The following is a 23668-nucleotide window of genomic DNA, read 5'->3' on the forward strand; positions in this document are numbered from 1 at the left end:
TTTAGCCAATGTCTTAAAAACATTGTAGAAGGTGAGTTCCGCTTATTTCCAATTTCTCCGCGAGTGGGCGGAGGCGGAAGGGCTGCGGAGCGCAAAGCACTGTGGGATTGTTCCTGAGGTGCATCGTGGGAAAAATCTTGTCCTGGTTGTGTTGTCTTTGGAGTTTCAGTTCCTGCTGGCCTTGAAACACCGCAGACGAAATGCCAGAGCGAGACAGTAAGGCTCGGGTCATTTGTCCTTTATTACCTACAGGACTTGGGACACTTGGAGTGTTGTTTTCGCTTCAGAGTTTAAGCACTGTGCGGGTGGTGGAAATCTGGCGAAGCCCTTTGGTATCAAATGAAGCCGGGCAGCTCCGGGCTGTTGTCTCTAAGCTTTGTCCTAGCCCCAAGTGACGACGGGTGTGTATTGTCTGTGAAGTAGCACCTACCGCGCGCACTTAATCTTGGGTCGCGCCAGTTTATCTTAATCGCAGCATCTTGGATGTCATTTTCCGGAAGTATTTGTTGATCCTCCAGCGCCGGTTTAGGGGCCCCTTCCTTTGCACCAAGAGTTCCTTGTATTTTCTCACTTGGGTACTTACTACTTTGTGTGGTCACTGTTGCTGTTTTTGCCTTTCTTCCTCACTAGAATGGGAGCAATTTGACGTGAAAACATCAGTATTGTTCACTAATATAGTCCCAACTTTTGCACAGGAACTGACACGAAATAGATTTATTAAATTAATGCCAGGGGTTTTGTTTGTTTGTTTGCTTATTTATTTATTTACTTATTTTAAGGCGAGCCTTTCTCCAACCCTTTGGCTCCAGATGGCCACGATGTGGATGATCCTCACTCCTTCCACCAGTGAGTATTTCAATATAGGACTAAGTGTATGAACTGGGGATGAATAGAGTGATGTGGAAATGGTGAAGGAATTATAAATGTCTTGTCAACAAGGATGGTGAAAAAAATTGTACCTCATGAGCCTTTATCTCTGAACTTTAGCTGGATAAGGTCGACTGCATAAGAATATTAGAGGGGAAGTTCTGGCTGGGAGGGTGCGAGTTTTTAAAATTAATGTTTAATTATACATGATACAGGAATTCATCCTTGTAGAAAATTAAAGTACAAGTAAGAGTAATATTCTTTTTGATAACATCCCCAGTTCCAGTCCCTTTCTTGCAGGTTACCACTGTTCCTTTTCCTTCTCATATGTGTCTTTTTTCCTACTTAAAAAAATCCATTTATATGCATACATGTAGGTCTGAGGAAGATATATTATTATTTTATAAGTTGAAGTATTAAAATTAAGTAATGTTGTATTATATATTATATCATTTTGCTACTTGCTTAATTTCTCCACTCATGGTCTTAAAAATTATTTTCACATAAGTGACAAAGACTCCCTCCCCCCCTTTTTTTAAACACATTTATCTCAGAGAGCGAGAAAGAGTAAGAGTGTGTGAGCAGCGGGGAGGGGCAGAGAGAGAGGGGAAGCAGACACCCCAGTGAGTGTGGAACCTGGTGCAGGCTTGATGTGCTACACCTTGATCTCTGGACCTGGAGATCACGTCCTGAGCCAAAACCAAGAGTCAGACACTCAACCCACTGAACCACCCAGGCACCCCAAGGACTCCTGCCTTGACTAGACTTTCATCAAGCTTCTCTGGGATCCATTTTTGACAAGGCCTATTAGGTTCAGTTTAAGCAAAGAATGCTATTAAGCCATTTTATGGAGAGTCCCCTTAAGTAATCAAATAGATAAGTCAAGCTCCTTTTTCCCTACCCTTAATGGCTAGCCAGTTTCCTCTTAATAATTTATTATTATTTTTTTTATTTTTATTTATTTATTTTTTTAAAGATTTTATTTATTTATTTGACAGAGAGAGATCACAAGCAGGCAGAGAGGCAGGTAGAGAGAGAGGAGGAAGCAGGTTCCCCGCTGAGCAGAGAGCCCGATGTGGGGCTCGATCCCAGGACCCTGAGATCATGACCTGAGCCGAAGGCAGCGGCTAAACCCACTGAGCCACCCAGGCGCCCCATTAATAATTTTTTTTTAAAGATTTTGTTTATTTATTTGACAGAGAGAGAGAGATCACAAGTAGGTAGAACAGCAGGTAGAGGCGGGGGGGTAAGCAGGCTCCCTGCTGAGCAGAGAGCCCGATGTGGGGCTTGATCCCAGGACCCTGAGATCATGACCTGAGCCGAAGGCAGCGGCTAAACCCACTGAGCCACCCAGGCGCCCCATTAATAATTTTTTTTTAAAGATTTTGTTTATTTATTTGACAGAGAGAGAGAGATCACAAGTAGGTAGAACAGCAGGTAGAGGCGGGGGGGTAAGCAGGCTCCCTGCTGAGCAGAGAGCCCGATGTGGGGCTTGATCCCAGGACCCTGAGATCATGACCTGAGCTGAAGGCAGAGGCTTAACCCACTGAGCCACCCAGGCACCCCAGTAATTTTTTTTTTAATAAACGCCCAGTTGTCCCAGTTTGTTTTCAGAGTTGAGTTTCTGTCCTTCTCCCTATTGCAGTAGTCTTTATTCCTGTTACAGTAATCTTGAGCAGTGTCTTCCTTGGGAACACTTAGAAGGATTCTTTGGTAAAACTGGACACAGCAGGCCAAGGAAGAGTGTCAGAAGAGGGTTCAAATGGACCCGATTAAAGTTTGGTCAAGGAGTGATGTTTTGTCACTGTACTGATTAAAATTATCTCTTGTACCATCATTGCTGTCTGCCACACATGTGGGAAACACTCATGATCTAGTCTTTAGTTAATGGTTATTTAGGTTGTTTCCAAGTTTTTATTACTTTGAAAGCTGAAATTGTGGGGTGCCTGGGTGTCTCAGTTGGTTAGGCATTGGCCTTTGGCTCAGGTCATGATCCCAGGGTCCTGGGATCAAGCCCCATGTTGGGCTCTTTGCTCAGCGGAGAGCCTCTTCTCCCTGTCCCTCTGCCTGCTGGCTCTTCCTGCTTCTGCGCATTTGCTCCCTCTCTGTCAAATAAGTAAATAAAATCTTAAAAAAAAAAAAACCTGAAATTTTCTTTACACGCCTTTTTATATTCCTATGCCAATAATTAACAAAGCTAAATATAGGTGAATGGAGTTGCTAGGTCGTAGGATATACACACTTAAATTTTGATACAGCCAAATTGCTTTCACATTTGCTGTACTGACTTATGTGCCTCTTCTCACACATACTTGATTTATCAGACTTTGTAATAGTCAACACTCTGATGCATTAAAAGTGGCATTTTTTTTTTTTTTTAATTTGTACTTTCTTGATTCCTAGTAAAGTTAACCATGGTTTTTAACATACTCCTTTTTCGATTCTTACTGGGTACTACTAATTTTTAAAATTTTTGCCTTCTAGATCAAAACTCACCAATGAAGACTTCAGGAAACTTCTTATGACCCCAAGGGCTGCACCGACCTCTGCACCGCCCTCTAAGTCACGTCACCATGAGTAAGTTCTGGGGTCCTCCAACCTGTCTCCCATCTCCTTCCTACAGAATCTGCTGAACTAGATGTTGTATGAACTGGAAGGCTAGTTCTTTTTTGAAGCCTATAATTCAGATTCTCCCTCTCTGGAGATTGAAGCTCCAGTGAAGACTAGAGTGTGCTAAGATCTGAGTACATTCCACATACCACTTGTACTAATAGAATGCCACTAGTGCTTAAATGGGCAGATTTCAGGGTCCTTTGCTGCCCTAGGAACTCAGATGCTGAGGTAGATATTGGGAGATATAGAATTTTAATAGTGCTTCAGGTGATTTTGCTGTTTTCTAAAGCTTAGAAATACTCACCTACAAATAGTGGTCTGGATCTCTGCATGGTTGAAGCTGTTGCTTTGTTCCATATTCTAGGCCTTTCTTCAGTCCTCAAAGCCAGTTGTTGGGGGTTTCTGGGGCTGTGGCAATATTTTGCTATCAGTGAATTTCTTTCTCTTCTAGGATGCCAAGAGAGTACAATGAGGATGAAGATCCAGCTGCACGAAGGAGAAAAAAGAAAAGGTAAAGGAAGGATGAAGGAGTGTTGGACTGTAAGGTGGACAGTATTTTTTTTAAAGGCGTGAAGGTCAGTAGTTACTATGAGGCTGGAGATTAAGGTTTTCCTTTATTATCTGAGGTTCTCTGGTTTAGTGGAGAAGAACAATAGGCAGAGTGGCAATTTAGGACTTTGGAGTCAGTGCAGTATTTTAATCTCATTTCTCCAGTTCTTAGCTGGATAACCATGGGGATATTCCCTAACATGTCTAATCCTCAGTATTCTCATGAGTAGAGTGATTTCATAACTTTTTTTTTTTTTAAAGATTTTATTATTTATTTGACAGAGATCACAAGTAGGCAGAGAGGCAGGCAGAGCGGTGGGGAAGCAAAGAGCCCGATGTGGGGCTTGATCCCAGGACCCTTAGATCCTGACCCAAGCCAAAGGCAGAGGCTCTACCCACTGAGCCACCCAGGTGCCCCTGATTTCATAACTTTTATCAGGTTGTCATGAGGATCAACTGTGGTAGTGCATGTAAGCACTTAGCACCAGTACCTGGTGTATTGTAACTACCCAGTAAATCTTATCTGCCATTATCACCATCATCATCATGATTATTTATAAGATATTAAAATTTCTGGGGACGCCTGGGTGGCTCAGTGGGTTAAGCCGCTGCCTTCGGCTCAGGTCATGATCTCGGGGTCCTGGGATCGAGTCCCGAGTCTGGCTCCTTGCTCAGCAGGGAGCCTGTTTCTCTCTCTGCCTCTGCCTGCTTGTGTGCTCTCTCTCCTCTCTCTCTCTTAAAAAAAAAAAAAAAAAATTCTGGACCTTGTGTTTTGCTCTTATCTCTTCTGGGGGAAGACCAGCAAGGGATGATTTTCTTTTTCTTTCTTTTTTTTTTTTTTGAGTGTGAGCATGAATTGGGGGGAGAGGCAGAGGGAGAAGCAGACTCCCCACCAAGCGGGGTGCCTAATGTCGAACTTGATCCCAGGACCCTGGGATCATGACCTGAGCTGAAGGCAGATAGCTGAACCAACTGAGCCACCCAGGGGCCCAGGAATGATTTTCAGTTGAAATTTGGAAGGTGATAAAAATTTAGATAACTTCCTGTTGCCCTACAGAAAAGTCTCATATCTTTAGAGACTGAGTGATAACACAGTTGTGTGGCATTAAAGAACTCTGAAATGACAGATGGAAGGTTCCATGGTAGCATTGAAAGAGTCTATCTCTGAGCTGGAAGATGCTATAATTCTGATTTTGAGGACTATCTGGAGTTGGCCAGCAATTCTATGAGGATGTGTATGAACTTTCACCAGACAGTTGGATAAAACAGGCAGGAATAATTCTGCTGACCTTGGGATAGCAGCTGGTGAGCCTTACACGTTTGTTTTTCTCTGGTCACAGTTATTATGCCAAGCTTCGTCAACAAGAGATTGAGAGAGAGAGGGAACTAGCAGAGAAGTACCGTGACCGTGCCAAGGAACGGCGAGATGGCGTCAACAAAGATTATGAGGAAACTGAGCTGATTAGTACCACAGCTAACTACAGGGCTGTGGGCCCCACTGCTGAAGCGTGAGTACCCAGGCTGCCAGAGCAGGATTCCCTCAGCATCCCGGTGGCCTACAATCACAGTGTGAATTCTTGTTAATAGTTTCCTTACTTTGGAACCCAGGCTGAGCTATTTCAAGAGGGACTTGGTACTCACAAATAACTATTCTAATGTGGCTTCTTTCATTATACAGGGACAAATCCGCTGCAGAGAAGAGAAGACAGTTGATCCAGGAATCCAAATTCTTGGGTGGTGACATGGAACACACCCATTTGGTGAAGGGTTTGGATTTTGCTCTGCTTCAAAAGGTGAGCCATGGTGGGTGAGTAAAGAGTAATCCTAGAATGCTGAATCCTCTTGTATGGGCCTTTCAAAGTGAAGGAGGGAGACTGCTGTCAGCCCAGGCCATATAGGAAGAGTAATAGTGGCTCTTGATAAGGACTAATTGGTACTCATCCTTTAAGTCTCAGCCTTAATTTTATTTTGGGCGGAAACCTTCCCTGATCACCGAGGTTTGGTTGTTTAACCATAACAAGTGAGGTTGTTAAACCCCACTCCTCACTTCCCACTTCTTGTATCTCTGCATAGCTCTTTTATTTCACATAGCATAGTTATCACATTTTGTTTGTTTGTCTCTTCTGCTGTAAGCTCCGTTAAGGCAAGGACTGTATTGTCTTGCTCAGTATTGAGTTCTTAGTTCCTGGCACCATGTGGAATATAGTGGTGTTAGATAAACATATGTAAAATGAATAAACGTCTAAATCCTACTTGGTTTCCTGTTAGGTACGAGCTGAGATTGCCAGCAAAGAGAAAGAAGAGGAAGAACTTATGGAAAAGCCTCAGAAGGAAACCAAGTAAGTAAATACCAGGGAAAGTTGACGGGTTTAGGAAAGTGGGACCTAAAGTAGGAACACATTTGGTAAAAAATAAAATATTTTTTTGTCTTTTCAGGAAAGATGAGGATCCTGAGAATAAAATTGAATTTAAGACACGTTTGGGTGAGTACAGAATTTTTACAGTAGTGGTTGTGCATTTTCGGTCGGTTGTAGGCAGTTTAATGGTCTGAGCAAGATGTGCTTTCCCTTCCCCTCAAACTGCTTTCCTCTTTCTTTTTTCCTCTTTCTTGCCCCGACATTAGCTAGTTTTCTTAGAATACTCTACCAGAACTTAGATGTGGATTTAGTCATTTCCTTTATTATTAATATCTCCTCATTTATGTTGGAAGCTCTTGCAGATTGTGGCTTATGCATCGAGGAAGGCAGCTTATAGCTTATCTGTTAAAAGAGGTAGCATGGTTGGTGATTAAAAGCTCAGAATTTGCAGTCAGAGACCTGAGTTTGAATCCTGGTGATGAAACTACACTAGGGATGTGATATTAGGTAACTCATTCACATCTCAGTGCCTGTTTGTCTCTCTGCAAAAATAGGGTTAATTCACCTCATGGGATTATTGGAGCCATTAAAAATACTATATGCAACATGTCTGTTGTATTGAGTATGTAGCCAAGCTGGTTTGTCCATCATTGTCAGTATCCCTTTACACCTCATCCTTCTTCCTCACAGGGCCTAATACAATGCGAAGCCCATAGTGCACCTGAGAATACAATGTAGAAGAGTGGATAGGAGCTCAGGCTTTGGAGTTAGATAGACTGGGTCCCAATCTTTATTCTCTCACTTTGTAGCTGTGTGACTTGAGGTAAATCACTTCCCTTTCACCTTTGGTATTCTGATAACTTAAAAGGAGATAATGATGTATACCTTACAGGGCTCTTGTGAAGACTGAGGCAATAGTATTTGGTGTGGTGGCACAGAGTAAACACTTACTAAATGGCAGCTGTTAGTGTAGAAGTTTCTCAGTGGCTGTGCTTGCTCCTGGTCCCCTTTTCATAGGCCGCAATGTTTACCGCACGCTCTTCAGGAGTAAGGCGTATGAACGGAATGAGCTGTTCCTGCCAGGCCGCATGGCCTATGTGGTAGACCTGGATGATGAATATGCAGACACGGACATCCCCACCACCCTTATCCGCAGCAAAGCTGATTGCCCCACCATGGAGGTAAGTGGTTTGAGTCCTGAGAGCCTGTCAGGTGGGCCTCAAACCTGGGAGTCTGCCTTCCTTCTGCCCTGGGTTTCATCCACCACATTTAACCCTGTCCACTTTTAACTTTCTAACTATTAGTTGAACCCATTCACTTTTCTTTATTTCTATCAGTAAAATTCCAGTTGAAGCTGTCGTGTCTGATGATAACTATTAAAAGATACCCTTGTTTTGTTTCCTCGCTTTCACTCTGGTTTCTTTTCAGTATTTTTTTTTTTTATTGAGTTGTAATTCATGTGCCACATCATGCATCTTTTGAAAATGTATAACTTAGCAGCTTTTAGTATATTCATAGAATTATGCAGCCATCACACAATATAAAAAAATTTTGATCCACCTCCACCTCCCCAAAAAAACCCCCTGTACTCTTTAGTCATAACCCCCACAGTCTTCCTATCCCCTTTTACATTGTGATTTTTCACATGTGGCCAGTGTGATATTTTCAACATGGAAATTTTTGTCTCACCACACTTGAGAAGCTTTCAGTGATTTCTCATTATTAGGATAAAGAGTAAAGTCTTTGTTGTGGCATACGAACCCTGGCAACTTCTGGCCTGAACCACTTTTTCATCATGATTCCCTGTTTATTCTCCAGTGAATCCCAGCTTGCTAGATTCACTTCTTTCTCTCTTTCTTTCTTTTAAGAGAGAGAGGGAGAGAGAGTGTAAGCAGGGGCGGGAGGGGCTGAGGGAGAGAGAGAGAGTCTGGAGCAGGCTCCACGCCTAATGCGGAGCCCAGTGTGAGGCTCAGTTTCATGATCTTTCGATCATGACCTGAGCCGAAATCAAGAGTCAGATGCCCAGTGCACCTAGATTCACTTTCGACCCAGGCCTTTGTATATGTCATTCTGTGTGCCTGGAACGTTTTATGACACCTCCTTTCCCTGTTTTTTCACTGAGTTGATTATAACTTATCCTTGAATTGGTTAAGTGAATGAATGAGTGAATGAATGAGGAGATTCTTGCACTCAGATATAATGTCCTTGCTGCTTCGGGTTTTCAGGCCCAGACCACACTGACCACAAATGACATTGTAATCAGCAAGCTCACCCAGATCCTTTCCTACCTGCGGCAGGGTACCCGCAATAAGAAGCTCAAGAAGAAGGATAAAGGTAATCTGGAGGGTTAGGGAGAGAAACCTTAACTCTGGAGGGGCACCTGAGGGTGGAACCAAGGTTTCCTGGAGCCTTTTGTGTCTAGAACATTGGGAGGCTCTTGGGAAGCAGACAAAAATGGGAGCAATGGAGCATTAACAAGGAGATGGTTACACACAGGTTCTGTCTGCTTGAGCACCCCAGGAAGCAATAGACAGCTTTGAGGCTTGAGAAGGGAGAGTATGGGGAGCTTTTGTTATTCCACCTTCTAAACAGATGTTTAATGGGTATTCAGAGCTGGAGAGCATGAATTCCCACCCATGATTCCTTGAGTGGGAATCAACTCAGGAATGTTTTCTTCATTATTCTTTCTATATTTTAGGGAAGATGGAAGAGAAAAAACCCCCTGAGGCTGACATGAAGTATGTATCCTAGCCCTGTCACCTACTAAGTGTGAGGAAAGGGTTCCCTGTTTCTTGTCTTTGGCATTTTGGGGAGGTCTTGATATGAGAATTTGTGGAGAAATGGTCAGGGAAAATGGAAGTGTGTATGACTTTGGCAGCTAGTGATCTCTGTTTTTCTAGTATTTTTGAAGACATTGGGGATTATGTGCCGTCCACAACCAAGACGCCTCGGGACAAGGAGCGGGAGAGATATCGGGAACGGGAGCGTGATCGGGAGAGAGACAGAGACCGTGACAGAGAGCGGGAGCGAGAACGAGATCGGGAGAGGGAACGGGACCGAGAGAGAGAGGAAGAGAAGAAGAGGCACAGCTACTTTGAGAAGCCAAAAGTGGATGATGAGGTGAGATGTGGCCCTGGTTACCAAGTGGGGAACTGCCCATCTGTATAGGTGCCTCAGGGCTCCATAGCAGCAGCAGATTCAACTAATCCAGGGTGGGAAGCATCCTGAAAATGAGGCAAGAAGTGGGTAGGGAATTGATTCACAGATCAGTCAAGCAGGAGAAGAATGAGTACAAATCCCTCATGGCAATACTCACTTCAATTTCTGTTTTCTTTCCAGCCCATGGATGTTGACAAAGGTGGGTGACATGTGAGACATCTTGCATTCGCTCTGGCCTTCTTGGGCTGTGAGGCTGCTGTCCTAGAGTTCAGAGTTGGCAAAGGCTGGGATTACGGGACTTCCTGATCTGAGTTCTCATTAAGATCCATGTCTTGCTCCATGAAATAGAAGATGAGTCTGGAGTTACCCGAATCTTCCTGGGCAATGGCAGGGCGTATTTGCTCTGCTAGATACAGTTCCTCCACCTGCAGGGTTCTGAAGATGTGAGGGAGGTCGAACTGGCAGTATTCTGTGTACATAACCCCATCTCAACCAGAGTAGCTTGTTATTTAAGGATTCATTTATTTCCAATAGAGAGAAAGAGCAAGTGTGTGTGCGCCCACATAAGTTGGGGGAGGGGCAGAGGGAGAAGGAGAGAAAATCAAGGAGACGTCCCTCAGAGCCAGGAGCCTTACGTAGGGCTCGATCCCATGACCCTGAAATCATGACCTGAGTGGAAACCAAGAGCCGGCTGATGAACCAGCTGAGCCCCCCAGGTGCCCTGGAGTAGCTTGTTATTAGTTGGAATTTGAATAAAGTTTTGTTAGCTAAAAGCTTTTTCTTTTGCTTAAAAAAATGACTTTATGAAAACAGGTTGGAGAGTCTGTTTCGGGAGGGGGGCAGAGGTAAGTTTCTTGTTTCACAGTCTGAACAGAGATCTCTTTTCCCTTAGGACCTGGATCTGCTAAGGAGTTGATCAAGTCAATCAATGAAAAGTTTGCTGGGTCTGCGGGTTGGGAAGGCACTGAATCATATCCTTTATTTCAATACGTTGCTGGAGTCTAGAAAACTTGTCCTGTATTCTTTCTAATTCCACCTACCTCCCTACTTCCCCACAACCCCTGCCCCCACCCTGCCTCTTGCCTTTTATAGTAAATTTTGTCAGGGATGCAATCATTTTGACTTTCCCATTTCTCAGAGGATCCACTCACGTCCTTAAAAGTTTTCATGTTGTGGCATTGAGCCCCAGAGAGAGAGGGGGAAGCAGGGTTCCCTGCTGACCAGAGAGCCCAATGCCGGGCTTGATCCCAGGATCCTGAGATCATGACGTGAGCCGAAGGCAGAGGCTTAACCCACTGAGCTACCCAGGCGCCCCTAGAATTATTTTCTTTAACATAGCATATGCTGAAGAAGCCAGAGGACAAAAAGCAGCTGGGAGACTTCTTTGGAATGTCCAACAGCTATGCCGAGTGTTACCCAGCCACGTATGTGAGACTGTTAAGGGAGGCTGGGATGATTGGAGAACAAGTTGTGGGGAGGAGGCTAAAGTGGAAATCTGATTACCTGGGACCAAGGGGTACTTTTTACTTGGATGAACTTTTCTTTTAGGCACTGAGTGGGAGGTCTCGGGTTGGGGCGTTGGTCATTTTTAGGCATATAGCATCTTAGTTGGGAAGGTTTCTGGCTAAAGCATCAGGGTCTGGGTCTGCACCATCTGTCTAACTGTTGCTTCTTTTCAGGATGGATGATATGGCTGTGGATAGTGATGAGGAGGTGGATTACAGCAAAATGGACCAGGTATGGCATTGGAAGGTTGGGTGGGGAGTCTTAGGCAGTTACTCTTTGGCACATACCTCCTTCCCCCCTCCCAACAGATCGGTGTCTCATTTTCTGGGCCTTCACCTTCCTTCAACTGCAGCAGTAAGAGCAGCAGCATTGTGGGGTCATGAGAAGCTTAACTTTCGAAGTGTCTGTACAAAACAAAATGAGATAGGCCAAAAATAGATTTTTTTCAAAAGATTTTATTTACTTATGTGAGAGAGAGCTTATGTGAGAGGAGAGAAGATCAGAGGGAGAAGCACTCTCTGCCAAGCTGGGAGCCTGTTGCGGGACTTGAGCTGAAGGCAGTTGCCTAACCAACTGAGCCACCCATGCACCCAAAAATAGATTTTTTTTTCTTATTTCTGACAAAGTGTCAGGTTTTGATTTCCATTGTAGGCAGTAAGCAAGCCTTTAGCGCATAAATAGAAAGGGTAGAAGGAATTTCAGTGTTTAGAAAATAATCAAATTTTGTTCTAGCCAGGATTGAAATGTTCTTTGCTAGTCTTAAAAACAAAAATACTGGGCGCCTGGGTGGCTCAGTGGGTCCAAGCCTCTGTCTTTGGCTCAGGTCATGATCCCAGGGTCCTGAGATCGAGGCCCGCATCGGGCTCTCTGCTCAGCGGGGAGCCTGCTTCCTCCTCTCTCTCTGCCTGCCTCTCTGCCTGCTTGTGATCTCTGTCTGTCAAATAAATAAATAAAAAAAAATCTTAAAAAAAAAAATACTCTTGGGGCACTTGGGTGGCTCAGTCAGTTAGGCGAAAAGACTTAATTTTAGCTCAGATCTCGATCTCAGTGTTTTGAGTTCAAGCCCTGTGTTGGGCTCCATGCTGGATGTGAAACCTACTTAAAAAAACAAAACAAAACAAACCTCAAACCCTGACACATAACACCATTAATGGTAAAGAAATTTCATCTACTTTTTCCTTGTTTCTCTTTACTGCAGTGGTTGAACCTGGTTTATTTCCATCTTGGAGACTTACTTAACCCTGGTTCTGCCATTTATTTAGTTTTATGGCCTTGCCAGTTAATTTTACTGCTTATGCCCCAGTTTACTCATCAGGAGAATGGAGAGGACTGTGGTTCTCTTTTAATAGCATTTGAGAGAATTAAATATGTGTTTATTGTTCAGAACAATGCCCAGTACATAGTAAGTAGATAGTAAGCATTTATTATTATTTATGAGGGTGAGATTTACAAATAATGCAACAGGATTGTGAGAGAACCTGGCTTTAGTAAGGGCTAAAATTCTGTTTCCATGACATCTCTTCCTTCCCTGTCCCCATTCTGTCTTCCAACAGGGCAATAAGAAAGGACCCTTAGGCCGCTGGGACTTTGATACCCAGGAGGAATACAGCGAGTATATGAACAACAAGGAGGCTTTGCCCAAGTGAGTCGGTACTAAATATGGCCAGGGAGTGAGGAGAGGGATGATGATGGAGTGGGCTAGCCTTCACCAGGTTTGAGGGTGTAGTCTGGCTGAGACATACCTAAACAGGTTCTTTAGTCACAGGGCCATCTGGGAACACCTCTGTACAGTTATGCAACCTCTGGTGCCTTTTTCCCCTCATTTGTCCTTTATTTTTCTCAGAGCTGCATTCCAGTATGGCATCAAGATGTCTGAAGGGCGGAAAACTAGGCGCTTCAAGGAAACCAATGATAAGGCAGAGCTTGATCGCCAGTGGAAGAAGATTAGTGCAGTAAGTGAGATCACTTCTTGGGTGGACTTCGGCTGGGAGGAGACACTGGCCCACAGATAAAAGGAATAGGCAGGGTGTAGAGAGCCCTGGAAGTAGAGAAGGCTGCCTTGTGCCTCAGGTGATCAGACTGACAGCGTAACTATTGGGTGTAACTGTTCTTTTTTGTAGATTATTGAAAAGAGGAAGAAGATGGAGGCTGATGGGTGAGCACCAGCATTCTTCTTCTGGGGCACTGTGGGAATTGGTTAGAGTACTGATCTTAGGCTGACTCACTTTTCCTTTCATTGCAGAGTTGAAGTGAAAAGACCAAAATACTAATCTCCATTTCCAAGTCCAAAAAGATTCCCCACAAGTATGGACTCACCAGTGCTTGCTTTCTTTAATTCCCAAAAAAGTTGCAAGGTCTCTTTTTGTCAATGTATATAAAATGTTATTGTATAATCATTTAGTTCCATTAAATCTGGCTAACCTACTATCATGTCTTCTCTGTTGGAGCATCCTCCCTCCTGGGCCCCTGAAGCACTAAGAGGGCTTGTAATTCCACTAATTGCGTAACATGCTCATGCAGAAAGTTAGCTTTCCTTGAGCTGTGATTTTAGATTCCTAGGCAGTAAGGATCCTAGCAAGGACACCTAGTGGAGAAGGAAGTAATGACCTCCCTGATGGGCAAGAGGTAGATAGAGGAACATAAGCATGATTGGTCTCAAATGTCAGACTCATTCAGGCCCATTTGGGGGTCTACTTTTAGCATAGAGAGTCCCTGGGCTGCCAGTCTGATCCCAAGGTTGTGCAGGACTAGGCTGTAAGTGAAGGCAGCTGATGAGAATTACTTGGGAAACAAAAATGGATTTATGCCCTCCTGAGAGCTTTGTTAATTCTAAGCACAAATTGCTGTTTCTTTGGCTGAAGGGATAGCCTTGGGGGAGTCCTATGGTAAGCCAGCAGGGTTTGGTGCCCTTTAATACCCTGAAATTTTGCCAAGGCCTAAGGTGGATCCCTTGGCCTCTGAATCATTTCATCATTTCACCCCCAACCTTTTCCTCCTCTCTGCTCATTGCCAGCACTTTGGTCTGGTGCTCCTAAGAGTCATCCCTTTTTTCCTGGCTGGATCCCTAGCTGCCACTGCCTGTCTTGAGCCTAAGACCTGTGGGATGAGCACATACATGGAAAGCTAGAAGGCCACCTTAACCTTTGCCTTGCCTTTGGTCACGTTCAGCTTGATAGGGCAAGAGCATGTGAGGAAAACAGCTTTGTGCATGGCACCTAGGAGGTTGAAATTGGGCTTTAACTGCAATAGCACCTAGAATGCCTAATATCAGACAGTAAAGGACACGCTGGCTTCATGGTTGTAGGCATTGGTCCCAGTTAAGAAAAGGGTCACAGAGACCTGGCTTCGATGAAGATAGCTAGAGGGTCATTAAATTTAAGACCTGGGGTTTGGGGTGTATGGCTGGCTCAGTCTGTAGAACACATCTCTTGATGTCACGGTCCTGAGTTCAAGCCACACACTGGGCAAAGAGCTTACTTAAAAAACAAAAGCAAAAAACCCTGGGGGTTGACTCCATTTAAAAAATCCATTTCTGCAGGGGAGCCTGGCTGGCTAGCTCAGTTAGCAGAACATGCAGCTTTTGGTGTTCAAGCCTCATGCTGGCTGTTGGGCTTACTTAAAATCTGTTTCTGCAGATATTTTTTTTTTTTAAATATTTTATTTATTTATTTGACAGACAGAGATCACAAGTAGACGGAGAGGCAGGCAGAGAGAGAGGAGGAAGCAGGCTCCCCGCTGAGCAGAGAGCCCGATGCGGGACTCGATCCCAGGACTCTGAGATCATGACCTGAGCCGAAGGCAGCGGCTTAACCCACTGAGCCACCCAGGTGCCCTGTTTCTGCAGATATTACCAAGCCTTGTGGACATGCTCAAAGTCCTCTGGTTGGCGACATGGTGGGTGACAAGGGCCCCCCACACCACGTGGCAACTTTTCCATTCACATAGGACATAGAGCTTCTCTGAGGTCCCTCACCTCACTTTCACCTCTCCATGAAGGGGTTGGACATCAGCATATAATATGTCTTAGAAGGCTTAGCACAGTGATGTAGAAGCTTCTCTTCGGTACCAGGGGTTTGTGCTCCTTATTTGCCCCACCAGAGCGTTCCCATTTTTATGGAACCTGTGATAACCAGAATGTTAAGAACGTCGACTGTTGTCCCCATTTTCCTTTTAAGCAACTCCTTTCCAGCTCTGAGCACTGCTGGCCTGGCCTACTGAGGGTATGCAGCCAAACTGTAGGAACTGGCAAGGTGCTGTTCTTTGGCCCCAACGATGTTGAGCATAGACCCGCCGCAGTTTAAGCGTGCGCTTGGCCTGAGTGCTGTCCATGACCTCCGCATGCCAAATTCTCGTGGTGTGGGGCTTTTGGGGCTTCTGGGCTAACGTGGAGGTTGCTCTTGGATGCCACAAAGCCTTGAAAGACTGGCGTCCCCCTCTCCATCCTGAGGGCAGTAAATCATCCTTACTAGTTGCGGGAGGGAGTCCCCAACTGTCAGCATCGATCAGGATGAGGGGAAAGGACTTCAACAGTACCTAACTTCGCGAGACGTGACCAAGGATAGCACTGACAGTCACGCCATCTACCTGGCCCAGAAAAGGGCCGCGCTAACGTGGACCAGCTGCTCACCTTGAGGGCTGGGTTTCTGGGAACCACAGCTGCGGCCCACCCCGCCCTTTTTTGTCTCAGCGCCACTTCCGGATCCGCCCCCAAGGCGGAAGTGGAATCTGGGCCACTCCTCTAGGTCAGGGGGAGGGTTTTGGGTTCGCTGCTCAACTGTTGAGAGGCTCGCTTTCCTTCGTGCATGGACCGCGCGTGTGAGGAGAAGCCCGCCGAGGATGGGAGCGAGGAGGAGGACCCCGACTCAACCGAAGCCCCGGTCCGCATCCGAGACACCCCGGAAGACATCGTGCTGGAAGCACCGGCCAGTGGGCTGGCGTTCCATCCGGCCCGCGACCTCCTGGCGGCGGGGGATGTGGACGGGGACGTGTTCGTGTAAGTGCTGGGCAGGGCTCGGGGCTGCGGGATCTGGAAGCTCCCAGGGGGGAAGTGGGATGAGGAGAGAAAGGTGCGGGAGACAAATCTTGCAAGACCCATCTGATCGATTCGTTCAGTAACACTTGGTTTTGAACCAGTTACCACACAAATCTCTTGAGACAACTGAAAGGAAGACACAGTGGCTGGAATGCCCTGACGAAGTCCAGAGACGGTAGCAGGACGAGAAGGCGTTCACGGCACTTTTTTTTCATTGGATTATTATACTGAGCCTGAAATGGGTTGAATGGGCCCCCTCCACTTTGCCTCTTGCCTGCTTTAATTGATCTTTCAAACACAAATCTAACGACCTCTCTTTCTTAAGACCCCTCAGTAGTTTACCTTGGTTTTTAGGGTTAAGTCAAAACTCCTTAACCTGGCTTTTAGGATCTTGGCCATCTGGTTCTTGCTCACTTTCCCCTTACTTTCTGTGCTCATTCATTCTTACCTTTTCAATGTATCTTAAATCCTCAGCTCTTTTGCGGCTTCTTCTTTCTGCCTGGAAAACTTTCCCCACTATCCCTGAGTTCTCAGCATCTCTACATTTGTCCTCCCCTTCCCCAGGCTAAATTAGATTACTCATTAGACACTGCTGTGTTAGCACCAGATAACTTGCCCTCAGAAACTTCGTAATGGTTTGTAATCTTAAATCCGTTTGTGTAATTATTTGAATGTTTGCTCCTTCACTAAAAATAATGTTTTTCAAACTTTTTTGACCTCACCCCACACCACATATAATTATGTGTGATGCACCCTGATACTTTCCGGTTTATTACATTGTTATTGCAGGCACACAGACATAAAATGCTGATCACAGTTCACTAATGGATCATGACTGGAGTTTGAAAAACATTTTTATGTAATCTGTAGTCTGTTTTGTTGTCCTTTTTATCTCCTCTTCTATACCACGGTAGGTGCTTAATATGTATTTGATTTTGAACAAGATGAGTAGGCTGGAAGCAGTGAAGAGTCATTGAAGGTTTTAACCAGAGGAGTTGTGCTGTCAGATGTACTTAATGACATTAAACCTTAACCTCTTTATTAGCTTCAGTCACCTTGGGCAAGTTAACTTCCATATTTTCATCTTCAAAAATGGAATAATACAGGCATACCTCTGAGACATTGCAGGTTTGGCTCCGGACCGTTTAAATAAAGCCAGTCACCGAATTTTTTGGTTTCCCAGTTCACATAAGTATACACTATACTTAAGTCTATTAAATGTGTATTAGCATTATGTCCAAAAAACAGTATACATGCCTTAATTAAAAGATATTTTGTTGCTAAAAAATGCTGTCATGAGTGAGTCATAATCACTGGTCACAGATCACTATAACAAATACAATGAAAAGGTTTGAAATATTGTAAGAATTCCCCAAATATGAGAGACACACGAAGCAAGCAGATGGTGTTGGAAAACTGGCACTGATAGACTGGTTCCATACAGGGTTGCCACAGACCTTCAGTATAAAAAATGCAGTGTCTGTGAAGTGCCGTAAGAGGAGGTATGCCTGGACCTACCTTGCACAGCATTCAGGTGTTTACTGAGTTCAAGAAAGGTGGGTTCCTTTCTACTACTACTCCTACTTACCTACTTCATGCTGTACACTTGGGAGTCACTCTGGACCTCCCCCTTGATTCACATCGCCATTGCTTCAGTTTGTCTCCTCTTTCCTACCTTCAGCCACTGCCTTTTGGCAGGCTTCTGACTTCTCCCACGATCATTTCAAAGAGGTTCCTTTCCCCAAAGGATTACATTCTTCTGCTTGGCCTATATGATCTCCAGTCCAGCCCCTCTTTCTAGATTCAGTCATTTCACTCTCCTGCCACTGGAACCCTCCTCATTCCTTGTCCTTGCCCTAGAAGGGACATTCATATCTGCCTCCAGTATCTGCCAGGTGAACTGTTTAACTCTTCATGACCCAACTCACATCTTGACTTTAGCTTTCCGGGGCTCTTTTCTCCTGCTAGGCACTGGGACAGAGCAAATAAGCAGACCCTGTTCTGCTTGCCTGAAACTCCCTGGCAATTAAGCACTTTGTCATCCGGCCGTTTTTGAGGATCTGCCTTGAGGTAGCCACTGGTGATACACTCTGGACAAGTACTTGGCTCAAAGCTGAGCTTCCAGGCTGGCCCTTTTCTGTTCCACCTCCATTTTGATCCTACCTCCTTTTCAGCCTGTGGCCACTATATTCTGTAATTATTTTTAACTTTCTTTAGCTCATATAGACCTGGAGTACAAGAACCCTGTCTTCTGTTAATTTTTACATTTCAAACTCCTGGAGCTGTTCCTTTATTTTCTTTTTCCTTTTTCCTTTTTTTTTTTTTTTTTTTTTTTTTTTTTAAGATTTATTTATTTGACAGAGAGAGAGAGATCACAAGTAGGCAGAGAGGCAGAGAGGGGAAAGCAGGCTCCCTGCTGAGCAGAGAGCCCTATGGCAGGGCTCCATCCCAGGACTCTGAGACCATGACCAGAGCCCAAGGCAGAGCCACCCAGGCGCCATCCCCCCTTTTTTTCCCCTCAAGATTTTTGCTTGAGAGGGAGAGAGTGAGAGCACAAGCTCGGGGGAGGGGCAGAGGGTAAGGGAGAGGAAGAAGCAGACTGCCTGCTGAGCAGGAAGCCTGATGAAGGCTCAATCCCGGGACTCTGAGATGACCCGAGCCAAAGGCAGACGCTTAAGCAACTGAGCCACCCAGGCACCCCTGTTCTTCTGCCTTTAGCACGTATTTCATGTCCCCCCATTGTGGTCCAGATCTAGTATTTCCCCAAGCTGGGGCTTTTAAGGATGATGAGTCAGTTCACAAAGAAGTCCTGAGCAGATGTACTTTGAATTAATACATGTTGAATAAAAGACTTAACATTTGAAAATGGAAAAATGGGATGTTAAGCCCCTTGGGTTTGATGGTGTATAAACAGCAGTTCCTAGATAGGCTGAGGGTTGACTGGTTGGTCTTTATATTCCATGCTGGCAGGTTTTGGAGTCATTGATTCTCCTCCTCCCCCTAGCTTTTCCTACTCTTGCCAAGAGGGAGAAACGAAGGAGCTCTGGTCTTCAGGTCACCACCTCAAATCCTGCCGAGCTGTGGTCTTCTCTGAAAATGGACAGAGTGAGTACCGGGCACGGCAGCCAGCCAGCAATCTTTTGGCAAGGGAGCAGGGCGCAGCAACATGACCTGAGTACCTCCTCCCCCCACCCCCAGAACTTGTCACTGTCTCCAAGGACAAAGCCATCCACGTTCTAGATGTGGAGCAGGGCCGACTGGAAAGACGCATTTCTAAGGCTCATGGGTAAGGGCAGCTAAATTGTGTGTTGAGGTCAAGGGTAATGTGGTAGGTTCCTCCTGGGACAGAGATGCTTCAAGAAGCTCTGTATCTCTAGTGCCCCCATCAACAGCCTGCTGCTAGTAGATGAGAATGTCCTGGCCACTGGGGATGACACAGGTGGCATCCGGCTCTGGGACCAGCGGAAGGAGGGCCCCTTAATGGATATGCGGCAGCATGAGGAGTATATTGCTGACATGGCTCTGGACCCAGCCAAGAAGCTGCTGCTTACAGCCAGGTATAGCCTCAAAGCTGCCGCCCTTTCCCTTCCCTGTTAAAGCTCTCTCCTTTGATGGGAGCTTTGGCTAAGCCTGCTGCTCTGCTTTCTCTACAGTGGGGATGGCTGCCTGGGTGTCTTCAACATCAGGCGACGCCGGTTTGAACTACTCTCAGAGCCTCAGTCTGGAGACCTGACCTCCGTCACGGTCATGAAAGTACATCTGGGTATGAGGGTTTGGGAATATGATAGGGATCTGTTCAGATGGGCCTCCACAAATATGGTTTCCTTTATTTCCTGCAGTATGGGAAGAAGGTGGCCTGTGGCTCCAGCGAAGGCACCATCTACCTCTTCAACTGGAATGGCTTTGGGGCCACAAGTGATCGGTTTGCCCTAAGAGCGGAGTCTGTTGACTGCATGATTCCAGTCACTGAGAGCCTGCTGTGCACTGGTTCCACTGATGGAGTCATCAGGTGAGAGGCCAGGACAGCCCTGAGATCACACCAGGGGCAGAGCCCACCAGCCAAGACCAAACACTCTCTTTTCTCTGCCCAGGGCTGTCAATATCCTGCCAAATCGCGTGGTGGGCAGCGTGGGGCAGCATGCTGGGGAGCCTGTGGAGAAGCTGGCCCTCTCCCACTGTGGCCACTTCCTGGCCAGCAGTGGTCACGACCAGCGCCTCAAGTTCTGGAACATGGCCCAGCTGCGGACTGTGGTAGTCGATGACTACCGCCGGCGCAAGAAAAAGGGAGGGCCACTGCGGGGTCTGAGCAGCAAGGCTTGGAGCACAGATGACTTCTTTGCAGGCCTGAGGGAAGAGGAAGACGACTCCACAGCTCAGAAGGAAGAGAAAGAGAGTGAGAATGATAGTGATTGAGGCGGATAGGTCCTCACTGAGCAAGTGTTGCTCCCTGGGCTGGGTACGCAGAGATGCTATGAACTTTTACTACTCTTGTGCAGTACACAAAGCTGTGTAGCCAGAGGCTCAGGACTGAGGGCACTGGTGGGAGAAAGTCCTTGTTCTGTGGCAGCTGCTCACTCTGCCGGTGTAAGACAAGCCCAGAGCTGGGGCAAGATAGCACGGACCACAGGTGTACACCAACCAGGGGTTTAATATAAATACAACAGCATAGAAAAACCCAAAATCACATACACTGTAACCAGAATGTCAAGTAGTGGGGACAAAAGGCAGATTTTCTGACCCTCTGGCTCAGCCAGCCTCCAAATAAAATCAACAAAGATGACAAATCAAGAGACTAAGAGATGAGATTCATACTAAGCTGTGGGAGAAGAAGGGTTGTTTGTGTGTCTATCACACTGAATGGCCAAGGAATACCATGAGGCAGGTCAGACCCTGAGCTGGGAGGGGGAGAACAAGGTCCCTCACCACAACTTAGCCAACCCTGAGCTTTCCCGGTGTACTGGGGCCCTGCCCCAGCTGGGAGGCTGTTAGAGGTAGGGCAGGGCCCACGCTCCTCCTCTTTGAGGACAGATGGTGGCTGCCCAGGCCTGCTGGGCTGGAGACTGACAGGCTCTGCTAACTCGTACAGACTGCCTGTGAAGAGGACAGGGTCACTGCTTAACCATGGTACCTGCCTCAGCCCCAGCAGACCGGAGAAAGCTGGCTCTGGACTCACTCAGTGCCTCTAGCAGCCTGGCAGACACTGCATCCTTAGCTACCTCGTGCCCATCCTGCCCGTCTGGGGCCAGCACCACCCAGATGAGGCCGCTGAAGGGCACTGGGTGCCCGGGGATCACCACCTGGTACCAGAAGCGGTGCCAGCCAGCAGGGCCTGTGCCCAGACACTTGGTGAGGAACACGGGGCTGCCCAGCTTCATCCTTTGGCACAACAGCTGCAGGGCAGCCCGAGCCCGGTGGGACTCTAGCTTGTCCCCGGCTGGGGCCAGTCGACTGCCCTCTGGCTGTAGGCACTGCAGGGAGGGACCCATGAGCTGCTGGCGGAGTCGCTGCTTCAGGTCTGGCTTAAGCCACTCCACGGCCACTTGCTCTCCACAGAGGCGGGACTGCCCTGCAGGAAAAAGGCAGAGACAAGGGGAGGCCTAAGTCCTGGATCCAAGTTCCCAGGCCCTGTGAACCCTTTGGAGTCAGAGGGTTCACAGGGAGGCCTGTTTAATATCTAGCCTTCCCATTTCCTGGTGGCTTCATTGTGTTTCTTTGAAAAGGGGGTGTAGTAGCTGCTACCTTCTAAGTTTCCTTATTGGTGTGCTGGTGGATGCAGGCTTTGTCTACCTCATAACCATCATAATAGCTAACCTTTATTGTGAAGGCTTAACAGGACTCAGGGAATGTGCTAAGTGCCATCTAATTGTCACCACACCCAGAGGTAGGAAGTTCTATAGTAGATAAAAGGCAGACTCAGCAGGACTGCCTAGGGCAAATCAATTTCTCTTAAACCCTCTCTTCATATCTAAAGAGGGAGATCATTCTGTGTTTCATTGGAATGTTGAAGACACAATGCAAGGGAAGAGTTCACGTAGGTGGTACTTGGTACACCAGCAGAAATTAAAAATCTCAGGTCATATATAGTATGACGTCGAAAACTCAGGCATTTGTAATCCTACGATCTTGCTTCACCCTCTATACCTCTATACTGATGTGTCAAGTGCATGGCAAAATGTGTCTGGCCCCCTTCAGCAGCCCCCCGCAGCCTTGCCCCCCCCCCCCCGCCCCTACCTTCCACCAGGGCTTTTTTGGCCATGGCGGCCGCGCGGTGCGAGTTGAACTTGAGCAGCGCAATTTGCGCGGACGCCGGCCCAGGGCTGGGCATTAGCAGCGCCTCCTGCAGGCCGGAACCCAGGGGCTGCAGCGCGAGCAGCAGCGCGCGGCGGCTCAGACCCGGAGGCAGCCCGTCCACACTCAGCTCGCACTTCTCCGTGCTGCGGCACACGAGCAGCGGGCAGGACGGCCGCAGCGGGTGGTTATGCAGCGTGGCGATGGCTGCCTGGGCGCCGCGCCGCGAACTGTAGCGCGCGTAGGCGAAGCCGCGGTTCAGGCCGCTGAAGGTCATCATCAGGCGGAACTCGTAGAGGCGGCCCACGCGCTGGAACAGTGGGATCAGCTGGTGCTCGTACACGTCCTGAGGCAGCCGTCCGATAAACACTTCGGACCCGGCCGGCGGCGGGCTGCCCACCCAGCCTGGGGGAAGGGGCGGGAAGGGGCACCGTCATCCTCCGGGATGGTTCCGGGTTCGGGCCCCGGCACCCAGCCCGACGGGGGCCTATGCGCAAACGTCCGTGAAATGGACGCAGCACTCGCCGCCCCCCCACTCGTTGGCATAACTGGGTGCCTAAGCTAACAGCAAGGCTGGCTTCCCTGCCTCGAGGGAGGCAAGGTGGGTGGGTGGAGAGCCTAAGTTTCCTCAGCTGCTTGACTGGAGGGGGTGCAACGGACAGAGGTTTCTGCCTGCTGAGCACCGGGATATCCCTCCCCCGCCCAGAGGGTGCCGGTCGGTACCGTCGAGGCTGGGGGAGCGAGGCAGGCGTAGGGCTGAGACTACCGTACCTGGGGGTGGCCCGCCATACTTCCTCTGCCCGTTCACCTGCACCAGGCGGATGCCGGTCTCCCTGACCCACGCCTCCAACGCGGCCTTGTTCTCTGGATTCACCCTCTCACACCATAGCTGAATGCGAAAGGGCAGGTTGGAATGGCGGGTCACCGTGCCCGCCCCCACCTCGCCCGTGGAGTGGAGCCCAATGGGCCACTTCTTGCGCAGGTGGCACTTGTCGAGCCCCTCGTGCCACCACTTACCTCACACTCCCGCTTGGACTGCATGGCTCCCTCCGCCGGCCGGTCGGTACCTCCTTTATAATCTTCTCCGCATCTGCCTCTGGAAGCTTCCCTACTCCTCCGCCCCCCAAGCTCTCATTGGCTCTGAACACGACCCCGCCCCCCAAGGGGGTGGGGGTATCCATTGCACGTGCGCCGCGGGAACCTCCAACCCTCAGGTGAAAGCTGGAACCTTAACCCGTGAGTGTGCCGACAGCCCCACCTCCTAGGGCACGGATGTGCGCTGGAGGCGGGAACCTCA

General features: G+C 47.5%; 3 protein-coding genes across 4 annotated transcripts; 2 read left to right on the forward strand and 1 right to left on the reverse strand.

The window, feature by feature from the left end:
- Positions 1-58: 58 nt before the first annotated feature.
- IK (IK cytokine) lies at positions 59-13476 on the forward strand. Its single transcript, XM_047730497.1, has 20 exons — positions 59-216; positions 780-846; positions 3352-3444; positions 3932-3991; positions 5370-5537; positions 5708-5822; positions 6298-6368; positions 6466-6512; positions 7404-7567; positions 8612-8720; positions 9085-9124; positions 9287-9506; positions 9726-9744; positions 10438-10516; positions 10889-10969; positions 11225-11282; positions 12605-12693; positions 12895-13003; positions 13172-13206; positions 13294-13476. Exons 1-20 carry the CDS (start codon positions 201-203, stop codon positions 13319-13321), a joined length of 1668 nt encoding a protein of 555 aa, XP_047586453.1. The 5' UTR covers positions 59-200; the 3' UTR covers positions 13322-13476.
- Positions 13477-14758: 1282 nt separating this feature from the next.
- Positions 14759-20871, forward strand: WDR55 (WD repeat domain 55). Of its 2 annotated transcripts, XM_047730506.1 has the most exons (8): positions 14759-16044; positions 19088-19188; positions 19282-19369; positions 19461-19640; positions 19737-19836; positions 19923-20092; positions 20175-20543; positions 20597-20871. In XM_047730506.1, the coding sequence occupies exons 1-7, from the start codon at positions 15854-15856 to the stop codon at positions 20494-20496; spliced, it is 1152 nt and encodes a 383-aa protein (XP_047586462.1). In that variant the 5' UTR covers positions 14759-15853; the 3' UTR covers positions 20497-20543; positions 20597-20871. The 2 variants fall into 2 exon arrangements, with proteins under 2 accessions (XP_047586462.1, XP_047586461.1); XM_047730505.1 differs by having other exon boundaries at positions 20175-20871.
- On the reverse strand, positions 20714-23667 carry DND1 (DND microRNA-mediated repression inhibitor 1). The gene is made up of 4 exons (XM_047730507.1): positions 23389-23667; positions 23143-23260; positions 22315-22776; positions 20714-21649 (listed from the first exon to the last, which is right to left on the reverse strand). Exons 1-4 carry the CDS (start codon positions 23410-23412, stop codon positions 21192-21194), a joined length of 1062 nt encoding a protein of 353 aa, XP_047586463.1. The 5' UTR covers positions 23413-23667; the 3' UTR covers positions 20714-21191.
- Position 23668: the final 1 nt, after the last annotated feature.

Source organism: Lutra lutra, chromosome 5 (assembly GCF_902655055.1).
Source record: "Lutra lutra chromosome 5, mLutLut1.2, whole genome shotgun sequence".
Classification (NCBI taxonomy): Eukaryota; Metazoa; Chordata; class Mammalia; order Carnivora; family Mustelidae; genus Lutra; species Lutra lutra.